General features: G+C 43.6%; 1 protein-coding gene across 11 annotated transcripts in view; it reads left to right on the forward strand.

Moving 5' to 3' along the window:
* Positions 1-24910, forward strand: part of FBXL2 (F-box and leucine rich repeat protein 2) — a 132862-nt gene that overhangs the window by 71417 nt on the left and 36535 nt on the right. For 4 of the 11 annotated variants that reach the window (XM_045037919.1, XM_045037923.1, XM_045037921.1 and 1 more), the window contains 8 exons: positions 7120-7188; positions 7289-7384; positions 7850-7976; positions 8099-8173; positions 9670-9800; positions 11808-11904; positions 12731-12775; positions 13353-13409. In XM_045037919.1, the coding sequence (XP_044893854.1) occupies positions 7120-7188; positions 7289-7384; positions 7850-7976; positions 8099-8173; positions 9670-9800; positions 11808-11904; positions 12731-12775; positions 13353-13409 (697 nt within the window). Of the gene's footprint in view, positions 1-7119; positions 7189-7269; positions 7385-7849; positions 7977-8098; positions 8174-9669; positions 9801-11807; positions 11905-12085; positions 12179-12232; positions 12536-12730; positions 12776-13352; positions 13410-13749; positions 17867-24910 lie in introns of those variants that run through there. The other 7 variants (XR_006585713.1, XR_006585715.1, XM_045037922.1 and 4 more) reach the window with 7 other exon arrangements.

Consider the following 24910-nt stretch of genomic DNA (forward strand, 5'->3'; position numbering starts at 1 on the left):
TACCAAACCACACTGTCTGGATTAACTGCAGCTTTATAAGTTTGAAATCAAATAGTGTTTTTCCTCCAACTTTGTTCTTTTCAAAATTGTTTTGCTGTTCTAGATTGCATTTTCATATAAACTGTAGAATCAGCTTGTCAATTTCTACAAAATATCTTGCTGGGATCATGATTTAGGATGATGCTGAATTCATAGATCAATTTGGGGAGAACTGACATCTTAACAATATTGAGTCTCCCAACTCATGAACATGGTGTATCTCTCCATATAGTTAGGTGTGTTAAAATTTCTTTCAGCATGTTTTACAGTTTTACAGTTGTCATAGGACAATTATACACATGTTTTGTCATATTTATCTGTGTTATGAAATGTTATAAGTAGTGTTTTTTATTTCAATTTTTGATTCTTCATTGTTAGTAAACAGAAATAGTATTGATTTTTGTACATTGATTGTCCTTCAGCCTTAATAGACTCCGTTTTAGTAGCTTTTTGTTTGTTACTTTGGATTTTCTGCATAAACAGGAGTCATGTCACCTATCATCAAAGATAGTTTTTCTTCTTTGTTTCCAATCAGTGCCTTTTCTTATTCTTGCCTTATTGCACTGGCTAGAATCTCTAGTACAGTGTTGAATAGAAATAGTGAAAACAGACATCCTAGCCAGTTCATGACCTTAGGGAGAAGGCATCCAAATATGGTGTTAGTTCTAGATTTTTTTGCTGATGATCATCAAATTGGGGAAATTTTCCTCTATTTCTAGTTGGCTGAGGGTTTTTCTTTTCAATTGAGTGTGGGTGTTAGATTTTGTCAAGTCCTTTTTCTGTGTAAGATTATTGTATGGTTTTACCTGTTTAGTTAGCATAATGAATTACATTGGCTGATTTTTTTTTTTAGTATTTATTTTTAATTTTATTTTTAATTTTTTAAAATTTACATCCAAATTAGTTAGCATATAGTAAAACAATGATTTCAGCAGTAGATTCCTTAATGCCCCTTACCCATTTAGCCCATCCGCCCTCCCACAACCCCTCCAGTAACCCTCTGTTCTCCATATTTATGTTTTGTCCCCCTCCCTGATTTTATGTTATTTTTGTTTCCCTTCCCTGATATTCATCTGTTTTGTCTCTTAAAGTTATCATATGAGTGAAGTCATATGATTTTTGTCTTTCTCTAATTTCACTTAGCATAATACCCTCCAGTTCCATCCACATAGTTGCAAATGGCAAGATTTCATTCTTTTTGGTTGCCGAGTAATACTCCATTGTGTGTGTGTGTGTGTGTGTGTGTGTGTGTGTGTGTGTGTGTGTGTATGTGTGTGTGTATATATATACACCACATTTTCTTTATCCATTCATCTGTTGATGGACATTTGGGTTCTCTCCATACTTTGGCTGTTGTTGATAGTGCTGCTATAAACATGGGTTGATCTTTTAATGTTAAACCAACCTTCCATCCCTTGGATAAACAACAATGTGAGTCATCATGTATTATATTATTTACATATTGGTGTATTCTATTTGCTAAAATTTTGTTAACTTTGTTTGCATCTGTGTTCACGAGGGATATGGTTCTTTGGTTTTCTTTTCTTGGGATATTTTTGTCTGATTTGGGTATCAAGTAATACTGGCCTCATAGAATGAATTGAGAAGTGTTCCCTCCTCTTCAGGATTTTGGAAGAATTTATGTAGAATTTTATTATTTTTTTTCCTTAAATGTATGGTAGAATTCACCACTGAGGCCATCTGGGCCTGCATGTTTCTTTTTCAGGTTTTTAACTACAAATTCTATTTATTTAGTATATGTAGAACTCTTCATGTTTTCTATTCCTTCTTGAGCAACCTTTGGTATAATTTTATCTTTCAAAGATTTTGTCTATTTCATCCAAGTTGTTAAATTTATGGTCATAAAGTTGTTTATAATACCGTCTTATTATCATTTTATTTTTATTTTTTTAAGCAAACCCTACCCCTAACATAGGGCTCAAACGCACAACACTGAGATCAAAAGTCACATGCTCTACTGATTGAGCCAGCCAGGCACCCCCACCTTCTGATTATCATTTTACTATTTGTAAAATCTGCAGTGATACCTCCTCTCTTTATTCCTGATGTTGGTTAATTTTTTTTTTTTTTTTTTTTTTTTTTTTTTTTTTTTTACTATATGGAAGTAGTTGCGACATCGAATCAAAGGCACAGTGACCGTACATTGCCTATTTCAATTTACATATTCTTTGGCTTTTTTATTGACATTAATAGCGTATTTTAAAGTGAAGATGTGTCGGTTTCTCTGATACATGTTTTCCCTTTTGTGTTTTTCCCCCCTGATCATTCTGGCTACAGGTTTATTAAGTTTAATGATATTCTCAAAAAACCACCTTTGGGTTTTTAAAATTTTTTTCATTGTTTTCCTTTTTGCTGCCTCATTGATATACATTCTGATCTTTTATTCTTTTCTTTTGTTTACTTTGGGTTCATTTGATCTTCTTTTTTCTGGTTTCTTAACATGAAAGCTTAAGTCATTCGCTTGAGACCTATTTCCCTTTACTAGAATGGAAAGTTAGTGCTATAAATTTCTCCCAAAGTACTGATTTAATAGCATTTCACAAGTTTGAATTCTTTGTTTGCATTTTCATTCCATTAAAACTGTATTCTGTTTCTCTTTTGATTTCTCTTTTGATCATGGGTTATTGAGAAGTGTATTAATTAGTTTCTAAATATTTGGGCGTTTCCAGATTTTTATATTATTGAATTTAATTCAATTGTGATCTGTGAATATACTTTACGTGACTTGAATCCTTTTAATTTTATTAAAACTTGTTTTGTAGCCAAGAATATGGTCTGTCTTGGTAAATGTTCATATGAACTTGAACTGCTGTGGGGTGGAGTGTTCTATAAATATCAATTAGATCAAGTTGATTGAGAGTGATGGTCAAGTGTTTTATATCTTTACTGATTTGCTGACTTCTTATTTGATCGACAGTTACATTGAAATCTCTGCCTATAATTTTGTATTTGTTTCTCTTTGCAGTTCTGTCACTTTATTTCTTCATGTATTTTGAAGATCTGTTATTAGGTATATAAACATTCAGGGTGCTGTGCCTTTATGATGGATTGACCATGTATCATTATCACATGGCCTTCTTTTATTTCTGGTAGTATTCTTTGCTGTGAGGTCTACGTCATCTGATATCATATAGACACTCCAGATTTCTTTGATTAGTGTTGGCATGGCATATGTTTTTCTATTCTTTTACTTTTCACTGATTTGTATCTTTATGTTTAAAGTTAGTTTCTTGTAAGCAATGTGTGGTTGGATGTCGCTTTTTTGATCCATTATTACAATCTCTGCTTTTTAGTTTGGGTATTTAGATTATTTAAACTTAAAGTGATAATTGATATGATATGGTTGGTTTCATATCTGCTCTCTTGCTATTTGTTTTCTATTTGTCCCATACACTTTTTTCTTTCCCTTTCGTCTTTGTCTGCCTTTTTCTGGATTAAGAATTTGTTATGGTTCCATTTTTTATCCTTTTTTGGATTAGAGCTGTAATGTGTTATGTTGTAATTTGATTGTTGTTTTGGAGTTTATAACGTACAGCTTGGACTTGTTATAATGTAGCCTCAAATTATATTACGTATCAATTCCAGTTTTCCTCACTCAGCCTTTATGCCATTATTGCTACACATTTTCAATCTACATATAATATAAATTCCACACTAGGTTGTTAGTAGTTTTTAATATTAAGAGATTTAAATACATAAAAAATTGACTTCATATACCCAAGTAGTTACTGTTTCCAATTCTTCATTCCTTTGTGCAGATACAAATTGTCATCTAGTGTCACTCTTTTTTCTACCTAAAGACTGTTCTTTAACATTTCTTGTACCTCAGATCTGATTAATTCTTTCAGCTCTTTTTTTTCCTTCTTCTTCTAGTTTTGAAAGAGAGAAAGAGCACGAGTTGAATAGGGGCAGAGAGAAAGGGAGACACAGAATCTGAAGCAGGCTCCCCACTGTCCGCAAAGAGCCTGAAGCAGGGCTCGAACTCACAGACTTTGAGATCGTGACCTGAGCCTAAGTCAGAGGTTTGACTGACTGAGCCACCAGGTGCCCCTCTTTCAGCTCTTCTGTGTCTGAAAAAACTTATTTTTCCTTCATTTTTGAAAAATATTTTTGCTCAGCTTAGAATTTTGTTGACAGTTTTTTTTTTGTTTTGTTTTCAGTATTTTTTTTTTTTTTAATTTTTTTTCAACGTTTTTATTTATTTTTGGGACAGAGAGAGACAGAGCATGAACGGGGGAGGGGCAGAGAGAGAGGGAGACACAGAATCGGAAACAGGCTCCAGGCTCCGAGCCATCAGCCCAGAGCCTGACGCGGGGCTCGAACTCCCGGACCGCGAGATCGTGACCTGGCTGAAGTTGGACGCTTAACCGACTGCGCCACCCAGGCGCCCCATGTTTTCAGTATTTTAAAGATGCTGTTCCTCTGTTTTCTTGCTCTTTTGTTACCTGTGAGAAATCTTCCGTCACCCTTATTTTTCTTTCTCTCTACATAATGTGTCTTTTTCTCTGGTTGCTTTAAGATTACTCTGTCAGTGCTTTTGACCAATTTGGTTATGATATGCCCTGATGTATTTTTCTTTGTATTTCTTGTACTTTGAATTCTTCGAGTTTCTTGGATCTGTAGGTTTATAGTTTTCATAAATTTTGGAAAAATTTTGGCCAATACTTCTTCAGATATCCACTACCCCCCCTCCCTAATCTCCTATTCCTTGAAGACTCCCAGTCACATGTATATTAGGTTGCTTGAAGCTGTCGCACAACTCATTCGTGTTCTGTTCTTTTTATTTTTTCTTGTTTTCTTTCCATGTTTCATTTTGGATAGTTTCTATTGCTATGTCTTCAAGATCACCAATATTTTCTTCCACAATGTCTCATCTGCTGTTAATCCCATCCAGGAAATTTTTTGTCTCAGCCATTGTCTGAAAGTTTAATTTGGGTCTTTAAAAATATCTCTGTTGTCTCTACATGGCATGTTTAATAAACATAACTTGTTTAATCTTTAGGTAGCACCATAGAACTACATTCTACAGAACACAGTTGTAATAACTTTTAATGTCTTTGTCTGCTATCTTGAATATTTGTGTCAGTTCTGGGTCAGCTTTGATTGAAAATTTGTCCTCATTATGGTTGTGTTTTCCGTCTTCTTTGAATGCATGGCAACTTTTTGTTCAATGCCAGACATCGTGAGTTTTATTTTGGTAGCTGAATATTTTGTATTCCTATAACTGTTCTTGAGTTTTGTTCTGGACACAGCTGAGTTATTTGGACGTAGTTCTCTTCAACCCCTTTTCTTTTTTAAATTTGTTAAGTTGGACTGAAGCAGTGTTTCGTCGAGGGCTAATTGTATACCTGAAGCAATGAGTTCTCAGTGCTCTACCCAGTGTCCCACAGATTAAGATGATTTGCATTGTTGGCTTGTGGGAATGGGCACTTTCCTGACTCCGGGTAGGCTCTGGCTGTTGTTCCCTTTAACGGTTTTTAAGGATTCTTTCTCTGGCTTTGGGTAGTTTCCACATACGCATGCTCTGATTAGTACTCTACTGAGTTCTTGAGGGGAACCCTCTAAAGTTCTCTCTGCTCTAATACTCTTCTCTGATCATTCTAATCACCTTGGTCAGACTTTGGGCTCCATATCTTCAACTTCGGCATTCCACCAGGCTCTAGCTCACTTCCATAGCACCCTACCAGGGCAGAAGGAGCAGATAAGAGTGACATGTGGTTTGAGGCCAGGTTTGGGAGACATTTGGCTACTGTATGCAAGAATCAGGACTCACCCCTAAAGATACATTGAAGCTGTATCTCAGGAAAATGCAGATGAGCAGAGCCAGTCCAAGCTGATATGTTAAAGAGTAAGTGGAGAGGAAGAGATATTTAATTTTCCACTTCTGGCCTTGCTACCAACCCACAAATTATTGAGGAAGTTGCCTTTTGTGACTGAGTATTTGCACCAGTAGCTGGACGGTTCTTCATACTGATCAACCACTGACCCTATCAATGGCCAAAGATGGTTTCTCCAGGAAGGCTCTTAAATAACCAAATGACAGCATGGCACAATACAAGAAAGATTCAACCCCCTTGCTTCGAACTGATTTTTCTATAAAGAGAAGTCACAAGGAGCCAGGCCTCCACCCTCAGATATCAACCCACCAAGGTGTGGGTTGAAGGAGAATTATGACCGATGCATAGTCAGTCTTAGGCTTTGCTTCTCGACGTGTAGTTCCAGAGCAGCAGCACTGGCATCACTTGGGAATTTTGTAGAAATGCAGACAGGAAGGAAGGAAGGAAAAGGAAGAAAAGGAAGAAAGAAGGGAAGGAAGGAAAAGAAGGAAGTAAAGGAAGGGAGGGAGGGAGGGAGGAAGGGAGGGAGGAAGGGAGGGAGGAAGGAAGGGAAGGAAGGAAGGAAAGGAAAGAAAGAAGGAAAAAAAGAAAGAAAAGGAAGGAAATGAAATAAAAAAGAAAGAGAAAGAGAAAGAAAGAAAAGGTAGAAGGAAAGGAAGGAAAAGAAAGAAAAGAAAGGGAGATGGATGGAGGAAGGGAAGGAAAAGAAGAAAGGAAAGGAAGAGAAAAGGAAGGAAGGAAGAAAAAGAAAGAAAGAAAGAAAGAAAGAAAGAAAGAAAAAAAGAAAGAAAGAAAGAAAAAGAAAGAAAGAGGAAAGAAAGAAAAGAAAGAAAAAGAAAAGAAAGAAAGGAAAGAAAGAAAGAAAGAAAGAAAGAAAGAAAGAAAGAAAGAAAGAAAGAAAGAAAGAAAAAGAAAAAGAAAGAAAGAAAAGAAAGAAAGACACAGACCGTTAAGCAGTTTGCTTAGCAGTACCGTTAGAATCTGCACTGTGGGAAGAACCCCAGCTGCTTCATGTGCACATTAAAGTTTGCGGAGCACCAGTACCTAAAGTCAGCCATAATATATTGTACTCTTAAAATTTGTGGAGAGTAAGTCTCATGTTAAATGCTCTTTGCACAGTAAAACAAAATTTTTAGCGTGAGGAGCACTGTTCTAAATGTGAATGGTGACCCGCGCCCTCTAGTGGCTGTCCAGGGAGTTTTTAAATGTTTTCTCTTTTTAGGACCTTTGCACAGAACTGCCGCAACATTGAACATTTAAACCTCAATGGTTGCACCAAAATCACTGACAGGTAAGTAACGAGAGTTAGTTCGGCGGCTAATTGACCATGCGGAGAGCGAGGGGAGAGAGACATGGTTGAAAATATCTTTAGTGTGTCTGCTCCTTTCCAGCACGTGTTATAGCCTTAGCAGATTCTGTTCCAAGCTGAAACATCTGGATCTGACTTCCTGTGTGTCTATTACAAACAGCTCCTTGAAGGGGATCAGGTAAGAGTGCCCGCTGCCTGGAGAAACACCCTAACCTACGAGCATCCTGGTGTGTCTAAACCTTTCCATCTATCTTTTTTTTTTTTTTTAATTTTTAAAATGTTTATTTTTGAGAGAGAGAGAGAGAGAGAGATACAGTGCTAGTTGGGAGGGGCAGAGGGAGAGAGGGAGACACAGAATCCGAAGCGGGCTCCAGGCCCTGAGCCGTCAGCACAGAGCCCGACGCGGGGCTCGAACTCACCGACCACGAGATCGTGACCTGAGCCGAAGTCGGACGCTCAACCGACTGAGCCCCCGGGGCGCCCTGTCTGAAACTTAGCGGTCCCATTGGAACAAGAAATAGGAGACTCGGGTCACAGCGATTTTCTCTCCCCGAGTGGCTTGTGATTTACCGAGCTCACGCTCGGTAATAAGCTCTCCGTGGGACGGGTTGCCCACGCGTTGCGTCGCCTCTCGTTCCCCCAGTGAGGGCTGCCGAAACCTGGAATACCTGAACCTGTCGTGGTGTGACCAGATCACGAAGGACGGCATCGAGGCGCTGGTGCGAGGTTGTCGCGGCCTGAAAGCCCTGCTCCTGAGGGGCTGCACGCAGGTACCGAGGGGCCGGCGACACACGGCGCGGGCCCCTCACCGGAGAGCTGCTGCTCGTCCCTCCTGGTTCTCCGCCGCGCCCGCAGCCGGTTCCCTCCTCTTCTGTTTTCTGTGTCCGCTCAGTTAGAAGACGAAGCCCTGAAGCACATTCAGAATTACTGCCACGAGCTCGTGAGCCTCAACCTACAGTCCTGCTCGGTAAGTGACGCGCTTCCCTGGGGGCGCCCTCCCCCGGGGTCCGCTGCGGGCCCCGCCTCTAGGCACCCAGGCAGGGGGGTGGGGGGTCAGCACACCCTCGTTTCCCAGTCTGTGTCCTCGCGCGATCTGTCGCTTTGCCACAAGATGAAAGAATGACAGTCGAAGCGAAATGGCCCATCCAGAGCCGCTGACGTTTCCCCTACAACTGGGGTCTTGGTCTGTTGTAAGATACCAGGAATTCCGTGAACCAGTCACGAACCTGAAGGAATCCCTGGTAAGGTCTCAGTTTTTGTTTTGTTCTCTTAACTTCCAAAATGGGGAGGATGACGGTCGTCCCATCTCAGTGGATGAAATGAAATGACAGATGTGACGGTGCGTTGAAAGAGAAAGGATAAATGCGAGATCAAGGTGTCACTTCCGTCATAGCGTTAGCGCGCGAAACGCTCCTGTTGCTTCCTCACTGCCGTTGTCACTGTTGACCCTTGAAGAGGCCGCGTGCTGCGTCCTGCGGGTGTCTCAAGGGGAGCATAAGTTTTGAGAAGAGTAAGAGAAATTGGTTGCGCGCGCTACTTAGTGAACGAATCATAGGCATCTTTGGAATCCTTGATGGTGGCAGATACAAGCGAAACCGCCTTCCGGACAAATAACGACCTGACGGGCGCCGTTCAGTGTTCAGACCCTGAATTGTGTTAGGAGAGCACTGACAGGTGACTTCACGTGCAATGTCAACGTGCGAGCAACTTGTCAATCTTTTAGTGACTTCCTCCATTTACCATTTTCTAAAACATTTGAGGGCATGTTATAAACATACACACATATGATTTAGACGGTAGATATTTAAAGCATTAATCTGTAGAAATTCAACCAAAAATTGTTCTGTCACTTAACCGGGCAATTCCTACGAGCTCTTTATCTAATGTGATTTTTAACACAAGTTTATGAACTTTTCCTGAAAAAAACAAAATCAAATCAATGCCGGGGAGGAAAACGGAATTTTAAAGTTTCAGTCCCTGTTAGTAGCACTCAGGTATGTTGAAGCTGTGCGGAGGTGACAAACACAGGCCCGCCCTGTGCATCACCTTGTTTTATGTATGTATGTATGTATTATTTACTTTTTTAAAGCATGTTCTTGTTTTTTTAATGTTTATTTATTTTTGACAGAGAGAGACAGAGACAGAGCATGAGCGGGGGAGAGGCAGAGAGAGAGAGAGGGAGACACAGAACCTGAAACGGGCTCCGGGCTCCGAGCCGTCAGCACGGAGCCCGACGCGGGGCGCGAACCCACGGACCGCGAGGTCACGACCCGAGCCGAAGTCGGCCGCCCAACCGACTGAGCCCCCCGGGCGCCCCTCACCGTGTTCCATTTAAATCGTTAGGGTGGAATGCTAGTGACTGGCAGCCCAGACCCGCCGGCCGGCACTAGATCGCGTTTCTCTGCCCTCCTTCCGGTGTCGCCGGTGCCTTCTGACGCCCCTTCCTGTTCTGGTTTTCCGCAGCGCGTGACGGATGAAGGAGTCGTGCAGATTTGCCGCGGCTGCCATCGGCTGCAGGCCCTGTGCCTCTCCGGCTGCAGCCACCTCACGGACGCCTCCCTCACAGCCCTGGCTCTCAACTGCCCGCGACTCCAGTGAGTGCGCCGCGCTTTGGCTTCGCAGCTCGGAGCCCGCGGCCGGAGGCCCTCCCGCAGGGAGGGAGAGGCTCGCCAGCGGGTGGAGTGGGTGGTGACGGAGGAGGTGGTGGCCGCGTCACTCGGGTGGGGGCGGGACGTCACTCGGGTGGGGGCGGGACGGAGCGTAACCCAGTTCGCCGCCCGGAGTCTGAACTGCAACTTCTTGACGGACTTCACCCGTGTGCCCGCCTGATTTGCCCCATCCTGTCCCGGCCGCTGACGTCAGAGTGCCCTGACGGTGTCACCACGATAGCCTCACATCCAGACGTTACCAGATTCTCCTCCAAACCGGTCACTAAATGGACAGAAGTGGGGGGAGATCACAGTCGCTTTATCTGTCATCTTCCCTAGCAGAAGGAGGTCTCGTTTTAACAAAAACGATTGGTTTTCTGATCCTCCAGAAGTACTGTGAATCTTAAAACTTTTTTTTTTTAACGTTTATTTATTTTTGAGACAGAGAGAGACAGAGCATGAACGGGGGAGGGTCAGAGAGAGGGGGAGACACAGAATCCGAAGCAGGCTCCAGGCTCTGAACCGTCAGCCCAGAGCCCAACACGGGGCTCGAACCCACGGACCGCGAGATCGTGACCTGAACTGAAGTCGGACGCTTAACCGACCGAGCCACCCAGGCGCCCCGAATCTTAAAACTTTAATAATGGCAGCAAAATGCTAACGCTAACGTCAGTTGAACTCACGTATCGTTATCGCATTCGATCCTCCCCACATCTCTAGGAGACATGCACTGCTATTCCCACTTGTTTGGCAGAGGAGAAACCAGGGCTCCAGGAAAATCAAATATACTGAGTCACATGATGAGTAGGGTTAGGGTTAGGGTTAGGGTTTCAAGTTCAACCCTACTCATCAAGTTCAACGTGAACTTGAACTTTCAAGTTCAGAGTAGAGTTTGAACTTGAAACTCTGACCTCAGAACCGGCCATCTTAACCCCTGTGCAAGAGGCGGAAAAAAAAGATACTTCTTTCCTTGTTTACTTGTCGGTGAAACTGATCCATTTCCCCTGTTTCGGCCAGTTTCCCATCTTCTAAGGACTGTCTGTTGTCTTTTCATTAGGGATGATTCTGGGGAATTTTGATATTTTTGAATAGGGGAAGGAATGTGGATGATCAAAACTTGTCAGAAGGTGGTCAGAATTACTGCTATAAGGGAGTATTTAACTTCAGAGTGTTATTTATCCCTCTGTCCCTGTTAAGCGTGGGCATTGAGAATTAACTCATGTTTTTTCACTGGCTGCAAATTTTTAAAATTGCCTTTACGGTAACTGGGAATTTCATTAAATTCAGTCTATATCAAGATGATTTTGTTCAGTAAAAGTTGATTTTAATTGTGTTTAAAAGTCAACAAATATTAGATGGGGGCGCCTGGGGGCTTAGTTGGTTAGGTGTCTGACTCTTTTTTTTTTTTTAACGTTTATTTATTTTTGAGACAGAGAGAGACAGAGCATGAACGGGGGAGAGTCAGAGAGAGGGAGACACGGAATCCGAAACAGGCTCAGGCTCTGAGCTGTCAGCACAGAGCCTGACGCGGGGCTCGAACCCACGGACCGCGAGATCATGACCTGAGCTGAAGTCGGCCGCCTAACAGACTGAGCCACCCATGCGCCCTAGGTGTCTGACTCTTAATCTTGGCTTAGGTCTTGATCTCAGGGTTGTGAGTTTGAGTCCTGCGTTGGGCTCGAGCCTACTTACAAAACATTCAACAAATATTGGAATAATGCTTAAAAACAACAGCAGCAACAATGTCCTGGTTTTGTGGAAAGATTGTTGGGTTCGCTCCCAAGTTTGGGCTGGAACTTTGGGCCGTAGAGCAGGCCACGTGTCTCCTTAAGCCTCCTTCCCCTCATCTGGGCAGGGGACAGCAGTCCTCAGGACTGTTCCAGAAGCGGAGGTGTGTCAGCAGAAGAAAGTCAAGAGTGTGCATCATAAAGTTTGTTTTCTCTTGTTAACCAGTCACTACCTTTTCCTCCCGTGCGCTTCGCATCCCAGGATTTTGGAGGCTGCTCGGTGTTCCCATTTGACTGATGCAGGCTTTACACTTCTAGCTCGGGTAAGGCAGAGCTTTCAAAAAACAAAACCCAACTGTAATTCACCACCCTCACTTCCAAAGGACTCGCAGTGGTTTTGGAGTGTGCAAAGTGCGTGTCCCGTCACAGAGTTGACCAAGTGGTGTTGTTGGTATTCTACCAAGTAGAATGGCGGGCACAGGGTGCATTTCCCCATTGTCCCAGAAAGCTCAGGTGGCCCCGCAGGAGGTCCTGGAGCAGTCTGGACCTCACTGTCACCTGGTCAGGTGGGACCACAACGAGAACGTCCTCCCTGCGGTACGTGCCCTTCCCCCCGCGCACCCTGACCCAGCCTCTTGGTGCCTCCTCCAGGTGGGCTGTGCCCCGCCTCCGTTCCCTTTTCCGCCTCACCTGGCAGACGTGACCATCATGGAGGTCCCCTCTGGCCTGCTGCCAGGACCCTGTGACCTTGTGGGGATGGTGATACGCTCCCTTCCTCCTCCCCTAACCTTCACCTGTCCACACTGTGCCCAAGCACCACGCCCCGTGCCTTCCCAGAGCCTCTTCTGTGGCTAAAATGTACAGGATGATATCCATGAACCGCTAGGAAGGTGGAGGCCACTACCTTTCGGGGTGAGAGGAGGCGCAGCCCAGGGCAGCCACATTCCCGTTTAAGTGAGTGTGATTCAGAAGGCACTGCTCACAAGTGCTGGCTCGCTGGGTCAGCTTAGGGACAGGGCACCCCCTTCCTGGAGGAGAGTAAGGGAGGCGGGGCCAGTACACACACACACACACACACGCACACACACACCACCAGTGCTGCCCTGGCCACTGACCACATGGTGGGGGTGGTTTTATTGGCTTTTTCAGAATTGCCACGATCTGGAGAAGATGGATCTTGAGGAATGCGTCCTGGTGAGTAGACTCGACAAGTCCTGCTCGCGCTGGCCCCTCAGTCCCGACGGCGGGCCTCAGCCGCTCCCCCACACCCCACCTGGCTGTTGTGTGCACCCGCCTGCCGCCGGGTGCGTCTCGGGGCCCAGGAACCCACGAGGGCCTGACAGCGGGCTGCACAGACTTTGGGCTCCTCTGAGCCATCCCGGCTACAGCTGAGACGTTCAGCTCCATCGTTTGCAGACCTCGAAATATACGCGTCTTTCCCAGAGCCGAAGGGAGACTTGAGCTTGCGTGTCCAGTGATGGGGTGACTCTACAGAGGAGAATCCTGGGGGACCCTCCTTACCTACTTCCTGTGTGTCCCCTGTCCCTGGGCCCTCGTGGGGCCCAAGGGGAGAGCCCAGAGAGCGGCTGAGTGACCATACGAGCGGGCAGGTCTGAGGCTGCCCGCAGTGAGAGGAGCCCCCAGCCCGGGTGTGCTGGCGATGAGCTTTCAGTTCCATTTTGCACCTTCGATCCTCGTGTTCAGGAGAAGCCCAAATCAGGTGCTAGGTTCTGGCGTAGAAGCCACACTGACACAGCGTGTTTGTCTGCAGATAACCGACAGCACTCTCATCCAGCTCTCCGTCCACTGTCCCAAGCTGCAAGCCCTGGTGAGTTCGGGATTTTCGTGACATTATGCGCCGCTGAGGGACGAAAGAGCTCTCCCCTGGCACCGAGAGTCTCTCTGGTTTTCCTTTCTGTAGAGGCGCCATCGTTCTTGGTTTCAAAGATGTGTTGGTTGGGCTGACTTGGGAGGCAGGGCATCGAAATGTTCCTGCCTTCATTTTACGATGCAAACCTAGTCTAGAGACCCGCGTCCTTACCACTCCGTTCAGAGTCATCGTCTCAGGGACGGGGAACTCAGCGTGTTTCGATGATAGATCTAGACAAGAGATTGAGGCCATCCTTGTGTCGTACGTGCATTCCACACCTGCTCGCGTATATCTACAGGGGGACGGGCGTGAAAATACCTCGCAGGATCCTAAATGAGCCGTGAAGAGTGTCACCGAGACTCTTGGCCATGCGGACCTCTCGTGCACATTTCACGAGCGGCCGTTAGACGGCGAGCGAGCCCGGACAAGGAAGGCATCCTTGCATTCACTGGGCGAGCCCGTGTAAGCTGTGCTGTGCCCCTGGACACACTGCCTCGTTTTAATCCCCCCACAGCCCTGGGTGGAGGCACTCTGGACGTCCCCTTTTTAGCGGTGAGGACCCTGCGGCTCAGAGCAGCTAAGAAAGTTGCCCGAAGTCGCACGACTGCTCAGAGGCCCCAGATCTCTTGGCCTCCACGGAGTCTGGTCTTTCTCCTCCCCCTGAGGCACACCACAGGTTTTTCTTAAGCTACAGAAACTGTGGTCTTTGAAACTTGCTCTCTCCTCGGGGGCTAGAACTTTTTATAACGTCATTCAAACTCCTTTGGCCTTGAGTTATCGTCCCCACCAGTTTTCCTTATGGTCACATTTCCTCTGGATACTTTTCCCTCCAGGTACTAGTCCAGCTGGACGTGGACAGCTCTGGTACTTTCTTTTTTGTGAAGGGTCTGGAGTCAGATTGTATCCAAAGCCTCTAAATTGTCTCCCTCCCTACATGTCTGCATATGGAATGCAGATACTTTTGTAGTGCTGCCTTTACTCCCAAATTAGTTCAGATCCAGTTTTATAATTGACTTGACCCTCTCTACTCCTATCCCCCTTGACCCCCAGGCTCTCAGAGATGGGAAATTCAGGAGCCCTGTGCTTTATTTCCCACTTCAACCCCTCCTCTTGGCTGCTCAGCGTTCTTGCTGCCCTGCCCTGAGGTACCCTGCACTCAGACTCCCAGGCCTTCATCAGCATCCACCAGAAATCTCAGATCAGGGTGGAGGGGCCCAAGTGGAGGCCCACCCGGCACAGCAAACCTCCTACTAGCTCTGTGCCTCCCGAGGAGTGTGGGGCCCGCTGGCGACAGAGTGGGTCCGTCTGACAGATGTCAGGTGTTCTCCCAGCAGGGACACTGGCGACTGAAAGTCTTCTCCATCTTGTCCCTATACTTCTACAAGCTCCTTCTAGAAATGGGACTTAGAATGAAAGATGAGCTATAATAAGGCCAAAAGTCCAAGAGCCCCAAATAAAAACTAAGAAGGATTATTAGCAGAAAAGCAGGGAAACAGTGGCAGTTGCAGTCCAAGCTTAGCGTTGATAATGCGTAATCGCCGGGACAGAACAAGGAACGATCTGGATTACGTCTGTTGCACGTTCACCCCATTCAGCCTACGAACTCCTGTTGGCCACCACGTGCCAGGCTCTATTCTAGGCCCCGGAGAATAAAAGACGGGTCATCAGGGGGCACCTGGTGGCTCAGTCGGTTGAGTGTCTGACTCGACTTCAGCTCAGGTTGTGATCTCGTGGTTTGTGAGTTCCTGCTTGGCATTCTCTCTCTCCCTCGCTCTGCCCCTCCTCCACTCGCACGCTCTCAAAATGAATAAACTTAAAAGAAATCCTGAAACTTTTTCAAAAATGAAAAAAAAATTCACCAGGAGAGGCCAACTTGATGCTCACTCTGAAACTCTGGAGAGGTGGCCTGGGTCCTCGTTTTGTGGATACCATGCTCCGGGAGCGCTAGGCACTGTGACGGGGGCAGCCCTCAGGTGAGAGCGCGGGCCTGGGGAGAAATGCGCGTCTCCCGTGCGGATGGCGCCCGTGTGCAGCGCCCGTGCCCGCAGTGCACCCGGAGGTTAGAGGCCGGCAGGCCGTGAGTGTGCCCAGTGACTCCTGCCCACCCCTTCCCCGCAGGCCTCATGCTGAGCCAGGCGGCCACCGAGAGCAGCCCCGTGCCGGCCAGCGGGCGGCCCGCCTTATTGAGGGAGCTTCAGACGGTGCTGTCTCTCGACAGAGCTGGGGACGGGCCTCTCTGGGGTCCCCCTTGGGGACCGTGACCCCAGCCTGCAGAGATCAGAGGAGGCAGTTACTACTGGGGGGGAAGGCTCCACAGACTCAGAATTTTGGGAAACGGCTTTTGTGTCTTACTGTAAAGATCTGTGAGCAGGAGGACGGAAGTGACCGCCGGTCCAAAGCCAGGTGACCATCACGTCTCAGCTCCCAACATTTCAGTTTCTGAGGCCGTCCTTAGACGCGCCCTACTTTTAACTTGTAGGCTTAGGCCGTGTCGCCGGTAGGTTCTGTTGATTTTCAAACTTGCTTTGTTTCCTGCTTTCGTTTTCAATGCCAGAGCCAGTTCGGAGGGACTTTTGAAAATCTTATTATGCAACTCATTTGTCCCAGAGGCTATCCAAGAAGAATTTTAGCAGTTTATTATATACACATTAAAAAAATTTTTTTTTAACATTTATTTGTTATTGAGAGACAGAGCATGAGCAGGGGAGGGGCAGAGAGAAGAGGAGACAGAATCAGAGGCAGCCTCCAGGCTCCGAGCCGTCAGCATAGAGCCCGACGCGGGGCTCGAACCCACAAGCCACGAGATCGTGACCTCAGCTGAAGTCGGACGCTTAACCGACTGAGCCCCCCAGGCGCCCCAGGCAGTTTATTATATTAAAGAGTAAGGAATATACCCTAAAAGCAAAAGCCCCATTCCTGTCTTCATTGCTGTAGAGCTTTATCTTTCATCCAGATTGGTCAGAGCTCAGGGATGTTGTGTAGGAAGCCCAGGCCGTCAGGGGCCTGGTCAGTCACTGCCCTTTCAGAATGACAAGACTTTAAGTCACCCAACTGCTAGAAGGCCACTCCTGGGGATACGAGACAATCTCGTTATCGAAACGCTACTCAACTGCTCTAGAGGAAAAATAGGGACTTGGTACCATTTAGGTGAATACGTTGTCCATTTTAAAGTGAAACATTTAACGCCTTGGAAGATAACAGCGTGAAGCAGACTGTGTGCTGTCGATGTCTCAGTGTCGCAGCTCACAATCTGACCAGCATCTCCTGTCTTTCCCAGTCACTCCTGTCACCCACCTGCAACCCGAATCGAACCTAAATGGGTACTTTGAACCCACCATCTTGGGATTGCCAGTCCCCACTCGATGTCCCCTCCCTCTCCCTTAAATCGTCTGGTCACTTATTAACTCACTCCCTTGATCCTCAAGATTCACCTTCACTTAGCACAGCTGTCGTTCTGTTTAACTCTCAGCTGCTGAGCCAGGTGTTCTTTTTTAATTTTTTTTAAGTTTACTTATTTGTTTTGAGAGGCAGAGACAGCATGAGTGGGGGAGGGGCAGAGAGAGAAGGAGAAAGAATCCCGAGAGGACCCCACGCTGTCAGCGCAGCGCCCCATGCGGGACTTGAACCCGTGGAACCGTGAAACTGAGTCGGACGCTTGACCGACTGAGACACCCAGCTGCCCCTGCTGAGCCAGCCTCGAAGCAGGAGCAGGCATAAGGCCGAGAAGGGCTTACCAGCCGTTTGTGTGCTGGAAACAGTACATACTCTTAGTCTGACGGAAGCCATGGCTGGGTTTCAGAGTGAGGGAGGAGAGGACATGAGGCTCAGTGACAGGCAGGACCAGGGCCTCACGGCTCCTGCTAAGTGGGCAGACCTGTCCCTCTCCAGGGTGTCTGTGAGACCGCCCAGGCTGACGGTGAGAAGCGGAGGTGAGGGCTCGCAGTCCAAAGGCCCGGTGTTCCGTGGCATGCCGAGAGCCAGCTGGCCCATATTTTGCTTCCAAATTAGGGACCCTGGTTTATTCATGCCTTCTGGTTATCTCAGCTAGACTCGGGTCACTCCTGAAACTTTATGAGCAGAGCAAGTCCAAGCCCACAGGGGACCCACAAATCCTGTACCAGCTGCTGGGGCTAAACCCCACTCCCAGTACACAGTATCCCATGGCTGAGACTTTAAGTTTATCCTCACTGAGGTCTTATCCTCCGATGTGGGTGCATCCAAATTTATGATGGCTAGCTACATCTTCCTGATGAATTGACATTTTTATCACTATTAAATGTCCTTTATCATTGAAAAAACTCATTGTCTGGAAGTCTACCAATATTAATATGTCTTTTTATGCTTACTTTTTGCCTGGCATCTCATTTTCTTCCAGCTTGTCTATGTTTTTATATATAAAGACTGGCTTGATTTTATCCAGTTTGAGAAACTCTCTTTTAATCGAAATGTTTAGTCCTTTATATTTAATGTAATATTGATACGGTTGGGTGTTTTTCCCCTTTTGTTTTCTATTCTTTGCCCCTCTTTTCCCACCTTCTTTTTGGGTTAACTAAATATTTAATTGTATTTTGACTTATCTGTTGGCTTTTTAGCCATATCTCTATGCCTTGATTTTTTTTTTTTTTTTTTAGTGGTTACACTATTAGCAATGGGAATTTAGGAGTAGTCTAGGATTGTGATTTGGACATCAATTCCCAGAAGACAGAGACAGGATCTTCCCTCTCTCCTCTACCAATAGCACCTGGCACAAGGCTTAGCCAGGGGAAGCCACTTTCAATCCTCTTTTGGAACAAAGTGAGATGTAAACAAGCCAGCCCAAATCTGAGAAACTTTTGTGTGAGTGATAAAGGTGGTCCCTACAACTATGGTGCTCAGGTCCCAAGGATTGCAAGCCCTTTTCTGGAGACTGCCAGCAGCTCCCTGGCCATGCTAGAAACCTTCTATGAGAAGCTGATTTTTTGGAGGAAGGAGCAGTCGAGCAGCTCCTGCAATCAGAAATCCTAAACCCCCTACGTTCCCCTTACTCACAGTATCAAGCAACCTTGTCAAGGCAGCCTGGCCAGCGCCTTCAGTTTCACACCACCAAACTCAGAGAGGTGAGGGGGAGGAAAAGCCTTTTCTTGTTTCAGTGTTCTTGTTGGAACAGATTCCAGGGCAAGATTCTGGGCCCTGGGGAAGAGGAAAGTGTCTGGATTCCTTAGGTCATGGCCTATCCTAACTTTAACAGACAAGTGGCTTGGATTTTTAATTTTTTTTAATGTTTCCATAAATTTCCATTAAGTCCCTGGCTTTTGGTGGGGAGCACTGCCCAGGATGTGGGACATACACACACACATACATGCACACATGCACATACACACACTTCTGAGTCCTAGGAGACCCCTAGCAGCCTAGTAGAAGTGGAAGAAAGGGGATGAGAAAAAACAAGTCTGAGTACTATCATATCAGCCTCCTATCTCTGCTGTAAATGAACTTCCTTAGCTTTAAAAATAGCAAGTCCTTCCTTATCAATAATCATTCCAAATGTTTAAAAAAATTTTTTTAATGTTTATTTTTGAGAGACAGACAGAGAGAGAGCACGACGTAGGGAGGGGCAGAGAGAGAGGGAGACAGAATCCGAAGCAGGCTCCAGGCTCCGAGCTGCCAGCACAGAGCCTGATGCGGGGCTCGAACTCACGAGCCATGAGATCATGACCTGAGCCAAAGTGAGACGCTTAACTGACTGAGCCACCCAGGTACCCCAATAATCACTCTAAATGTAAGTGGATTAAATTCCTCTATCAGAAGACATAGAGTGGCTAAATGAATAAAAAACCATGACCTAGATACACGACTAGACCTAAAGCAGTCTAACTTTACACTTAGAGCTAGAAAGAAGCTGGAAAGGAAGAAGCAAACCAAGCCCAAGGTTAGCCAAAAGAAGAAAATAACAAAGATTAAAGCGGATATAAATTTAAAAGGAGAAAATAGAAAAAAATAAATGAAACAGAGTTTCTTGAAAAAATAAAATTGGCAAACTCTCAGCTAGACTATGGAAAAAAAGAGAAAGGCAAGTAAAGTCAGAAACAAGAGAAGAGACATTACAACTTAAGACGTGAATACAAAGAATCATGGAGACAACTATGAACAGTTATTTGCCAACAAACTAGATAACCTAGAACAAATGAATGAATTCGTAGAAACATAACCTACTAAAACTAAGTCATGGAGAAATAGAAATCTTTAATCAGAATCATAACCAGTATAGAGATTGAATCAGTCATCAGAAACCACCTAATGAAAAGCCTGGGACCAAGTAACTTCACTGGTGAATTTTACCGAACACTTAAAGAGGAATTAATGCCAGCCCTTCTCAAAAGTTTTCAAAAACTTAAAGAGATAAAAACACCTCTGAACTCATTTTATAGGCAAACATTATTCTGGTACCAAAGCTAAACACACCACGAGAAAAGAAAATTACAGGCCAGTATCCCTACTGAATATAGATGGGTACATCCTCAATAAAATACTAGCAAACTGAATCCAACAGGACATCAGTAGAATAAAGGATAAAATCACAAGATCACTTCAGTAGATGCAGAAAAAGCATTTGTTGAAATTCTATACCTTTTCATTAAGGCTAAAAAGTCTTAGCCAGAGAGGTTAGATTTAAAAAAAAAAAAAAAAAAGATCAAAGACATCAACATTGGCAGGGAAGAAGTAAACATATCCCTGTTTGCAGACAACTTAGTATTATATAGAGAAAACCCCCAAAGACTTCATTTTAAAAACGTAAAGAACTAGTAAATAAATTCAGTAAACTTACAGGATACAAAATCAACATACAAAATTTGGTTGTATTTTGTATACATTAACAAAGAGCTATTTGAAAAGGGGATTAGGAAAAATAATTCAATTTCCAATAGCGCCAAAAAGAATAAAATACTTAAGAGTAAACTAAGGAAGTGCAACACTTACATACTGAAAACTATAAAACATTGATGAAAGAAATGAAACAAATGGAAAGACATCCCATGTTCCCGGGTTAGAGGAATTAATATTATTAAAATGTCCCATACTACCCAAAGCAATCTACAGATTCAATGCAGTGCCTATCAAAATTTCAAAAATATTTTTTACGGAAATAGAGTGATGCTGTAGTTCATATGGAGCCACCAAAGGTCCTGAACAGCCAAAGCAATCCTGAGAAAGAGCAAAGCTGAAGGCATCACACTTCTGATTTCAAGTTATATATTGAAACTACAGTAACCAAAACAGTATGGTACTGGTATAAATACCAACATGTAGATCAGTGGAACCCAATAGAGAGCCCAGAAATGAATCCATGTGCATATAGTCAACTGATGTTCAACAAGGATGTCAAGAACACACAATGAGAAAAGGATAATCTCTTCAACAAACGGTGTTGGGAAAACTGGATATCCACATGTAACAGAATGAAATTGGACCTGAACTTTATTCATACATAAAAAAACAACTCAAAAATGAATCAAAGACTTAAATATGAGATCTGAACTGTAAGAATGCTAGAGGAGGGGTGCCCGGCTGGCTCAATCTGTAGAGCATGCAGCTCTTGATCTCAGTCACGAGTTGGAGCCCCACTTTGGACATAGAGATTACACACATACATACACAGACCCCTAGAGGAAAAGAGGGGAAAAGCTTTATGACATTGGTCTTGGCGGTGATTTCACAGATAGACACCAAAAGGTCAGGCTGCAAAAACAAAATTACACAAACAGGATTACATCAAACTAAAAAGCTTCTGCAAAAGAAAACAATCAGTAGCATGAAATGGCAACCTGTAGAACAGGAGAAAATATCGCCAGCCATTTCTCTGCTGAGGGATTCATCTCCAAGTTATAGAAGGAACTATATAACTCAGTAACAAAAAAACTAATAACCTGATTAAAATAGGCTGAGGACTTGGATAGATATTTCTCAAAAAATGATACACAAATGGCAAGCAGATACATGAAGAAATGCTCTTCACTAATCATCAAGAGAATGCAAATAAATATCATACTTGCCAGGATGGATATTAAAAAAATTTTTTTAAGTGTTGGCAAGGATGTGGAAGAACCAGAAGCCTTGTGCACTCTTGGTAGGGATACAATATGGTGCAGCCACTGTGGAAGACAAGATGGAGATTCCTCACAATTTAAACCCAACTACAATATGATCCTGCAATTCCACTTCTAGGTATATATGCAAAAGGATTTAAATCAGCACCTTGAAGAGAGATTAGCACTCTCATTTTCATTGTAGCACTATTCACAATAGCTAAGATGGGGAAACAACATAAAATGCCCATCAACAGATGAATGGATACATAAAATGTGGTATATACATACAATATAATACCATTCACTCTCAAAAAAGAGGGAAATTCTGCACTATTTGACAACGTGGATGGACCTTTAGGACATTATGTTAGGTGAAATACACCAGACACAGAAAGACAAGTACCACACAATTCCGTTTATATGCACTGTCTAAAATAGTCTAATTTATAAGATTAAAGACTGGAATGGTAGTTACCAGGGTGTGTGGGGGTTGGAAAATGGGGAGTTATTTATCAACATGCATAAAGTTTTAGTTGAGTAAGATAAATAAGGTCTAGAGATCTGCTGTACAACATTGTACCTAAGTCAACGATACACTTAAAATGTGTTAGCATAGAGTTTATGTGTTTTTAGCACAGTAAAATCTAAAAAGAAAGAAAAGACATACTGTGTGATTACACTTACATGAGGGTATCTACAGTAGTCAAATTCATAGAAACAAAGTAGAATGGTGATTGCCAGGGGCTGGAGGAGGGGAGATGAGGAGTGTTTAATGGGTAGTTTCAGTTTTGCAAAATGAAAAAGTTCTGAAGATCCATTGCACAATAATGTAGGCATATGTAACACTATTGAACCGTACGCTTTAAAATGTTAAAGATGGTAAATTACAAGTTATGTGGTTTTTACCCCAATCAGAATTTTAAGGAAAGAATGGAAATCATGAAAAAAGGGATCTTAGGACATTAAGGAAGAAGCAACAGTGGAAAGAACAAGGAAAAATGTGTAAATACAACAGATTTTTTCTAAATTTTCTAAATTTCTAAATTCTGAGTTTTCTAAATTTTATTTGATGAAGCAAAAATTATAACTTTGCTGTGGTTCTCAGTGCATATAGAGGAAGTAATTAACACAACATATGATAGGGGCACCTGGCTGGCTCAGTCACTAGAGCCTACGACTCTTGATCTCAAATTTGTGAATTTGAACTCCATGTTGGGCTTAGAGTTCACTGAAAAAAAAAAAAAAAAAAACATATTATAAATGAGGAAGGGTGAAAGGACTTTTTAAAAGGGAGGTAAAGTTTCCATATTTTACTCAAGTTGGTAAAATCTTGATGCCAATAGGTTGTGATAAGTTATGGTTGCATAATATAATATCTAGAGCAACCACTAAGAAGTCTACAAAAGAGAAACACTCAAACACAGTAGGTAAAACAAAACGGAATTTTAAAAAATGTTTCAGAAACTCATGGTAAGGCAGAGAAATGAAGAGCTGAAAGAATAGGGGAAAAGGGCCAAACATAAGCCCAAGCATATCATTAAACATAAATGGTCTCAATATACCAATTAAAAGGCAGAGAGTGCCAGAGTGGATAAAATAACATGATCCAAGCATAAGCTATAAGAAACTCACTTCAAATGTCACATTATTGGTTGGCTAAAGTAAAAGAAAGGGACAGATATACAAAAGAAACTTTAAACAAAAGAAAACAGGAATGGTTATATTATTGTTGGATACAGTAAACTTCAGAGCAAGGAAAACTACCAGGGAGAGAGAAAGACATGACATAGTGATAAGAAGGTCAGTCCACCAAGAGGACAATGCAATCCATAATGTATATGCACCAAACAACAGAATTGCAAATTATGTGAAGCAAAAACTATTAGAAACAGAAAATCCACAATTACAGTTGGACACGTCAGTATTCTCTCAACAATTGATAGTGCAACCAGCCAGAAAATCAACAAGGATATAGAACTTGACACCAGTATGAGAGTGCAAACTGGTGCAGCCACTCTGGAAAACAGTATGAAGGTTCCTCAAAACGTTAAAAATAGAACTACACTATGATCCAGCAATTTTACTGCTAGGTATTTACCCAGAGGGTACAAAAATACTGATTTGAAGAGATGCATGCACCCCAGTGTTTATAGCAGCATCATCAACAATAGCCAAATTATGGAAAGAGCCCAAATGTCCATTGACTAATGAATGGATAAAGATGTACACACACACACACAGCGGAATATTACTCAACCATTAAAAAATGAAACCTTGCCATTTGCAGTGACATGGATGGAGCTAGAGAGTATTATGCTAAAGTGAAGTAAGTCAGAGAAAGACAAAAATATGATTTCACTGATATATGGAGTTTAAGAAACAAAGCAAATGAATATGATGGTGAGGGGGTGGGAGCAGGGTGGAGAGAGGAAAACCAAGAAACAGACTCTTAACTATAAAGAACAAATTGATGGTTACCAGAGGAGAGGTGGGCAGAAGAATGGGTAGAAATAGGTGATGAGGATTAGGGAGGGCATTTGTGATGAGCACCAAGTATTGTTATGTAAGTGATGAATCACTAAATTCTATGCCTGAAATTAATATTGCACTGTATGTTAATTAGCTGGAGTTTAAAAACTTGGGGGAAAAAAACCATAAGGGTAGATGCAAAAAAAAAAAAAAAAAAAAAAAAAAAAGGAACTCCACACCATTAAGGACTTAATGGACATTTATAGAGTATGGACATTTATAGAATATGGACATATAGACCTAATGGACATTTACATTATACAACATCAAGGGGTGCCTAGGTGGCTCGGTGGGTTAAGCATCCGACTCTCGATTTCAGCTCAGGTCATGATCTGACAGTTCGTGGGGTTAGAGTCCCAGTGGGGCCCCACACTGGCAACACGGAACCTGCTTGGGATTCTTTCTCTCTCTTTCTCTGCCCCTCCCCCACTTGTGCTCACTTGCATCAAAATAAACATTTTTAAAAAATAAAAAATACAACAGCAAAACACATTCTTCTCAAGAGACCATGGGACATGTACAAAAAGAGGCCATATCTATATCCATAAAACACCTCAAAAAAACTTAAAATTTAAAAAGAAATAATCCAGAATGTGTTCTCTGACCACAGTAGGATCAAACTAGAAATCAATAACACAAGGTAACAGGATTTCTGAAGATACGGAAATTAAACAACACACTTCTAAATAATCCATTGGTCAAAGAGGAGAAGTCAAGGGAAGTTTTTTTATATGTATATATATATTTAAGTACTCTCTACACCCAGCATAGGGCTCGAACTTAGCCCCTGAGGTCAAGAGTTGTGTGCTTCACCAGCTGAGGCAGCCATGTGCCCCTCACCCATTTTTTTCTAAAGCAAGTCTG

This window comes from Felis catus, chromosome C2, assembly GCF_018350175.1.
Source record: "Felis catus isolate Fca126 chromosome C2, F.catus_Fca126_mat1.0, whole genome shotgun sequence".
NCBI lineage: Eukaryota > Metazoa > Chordata > Mammalia > Carnivora > Felidae > Felis > Felis catus.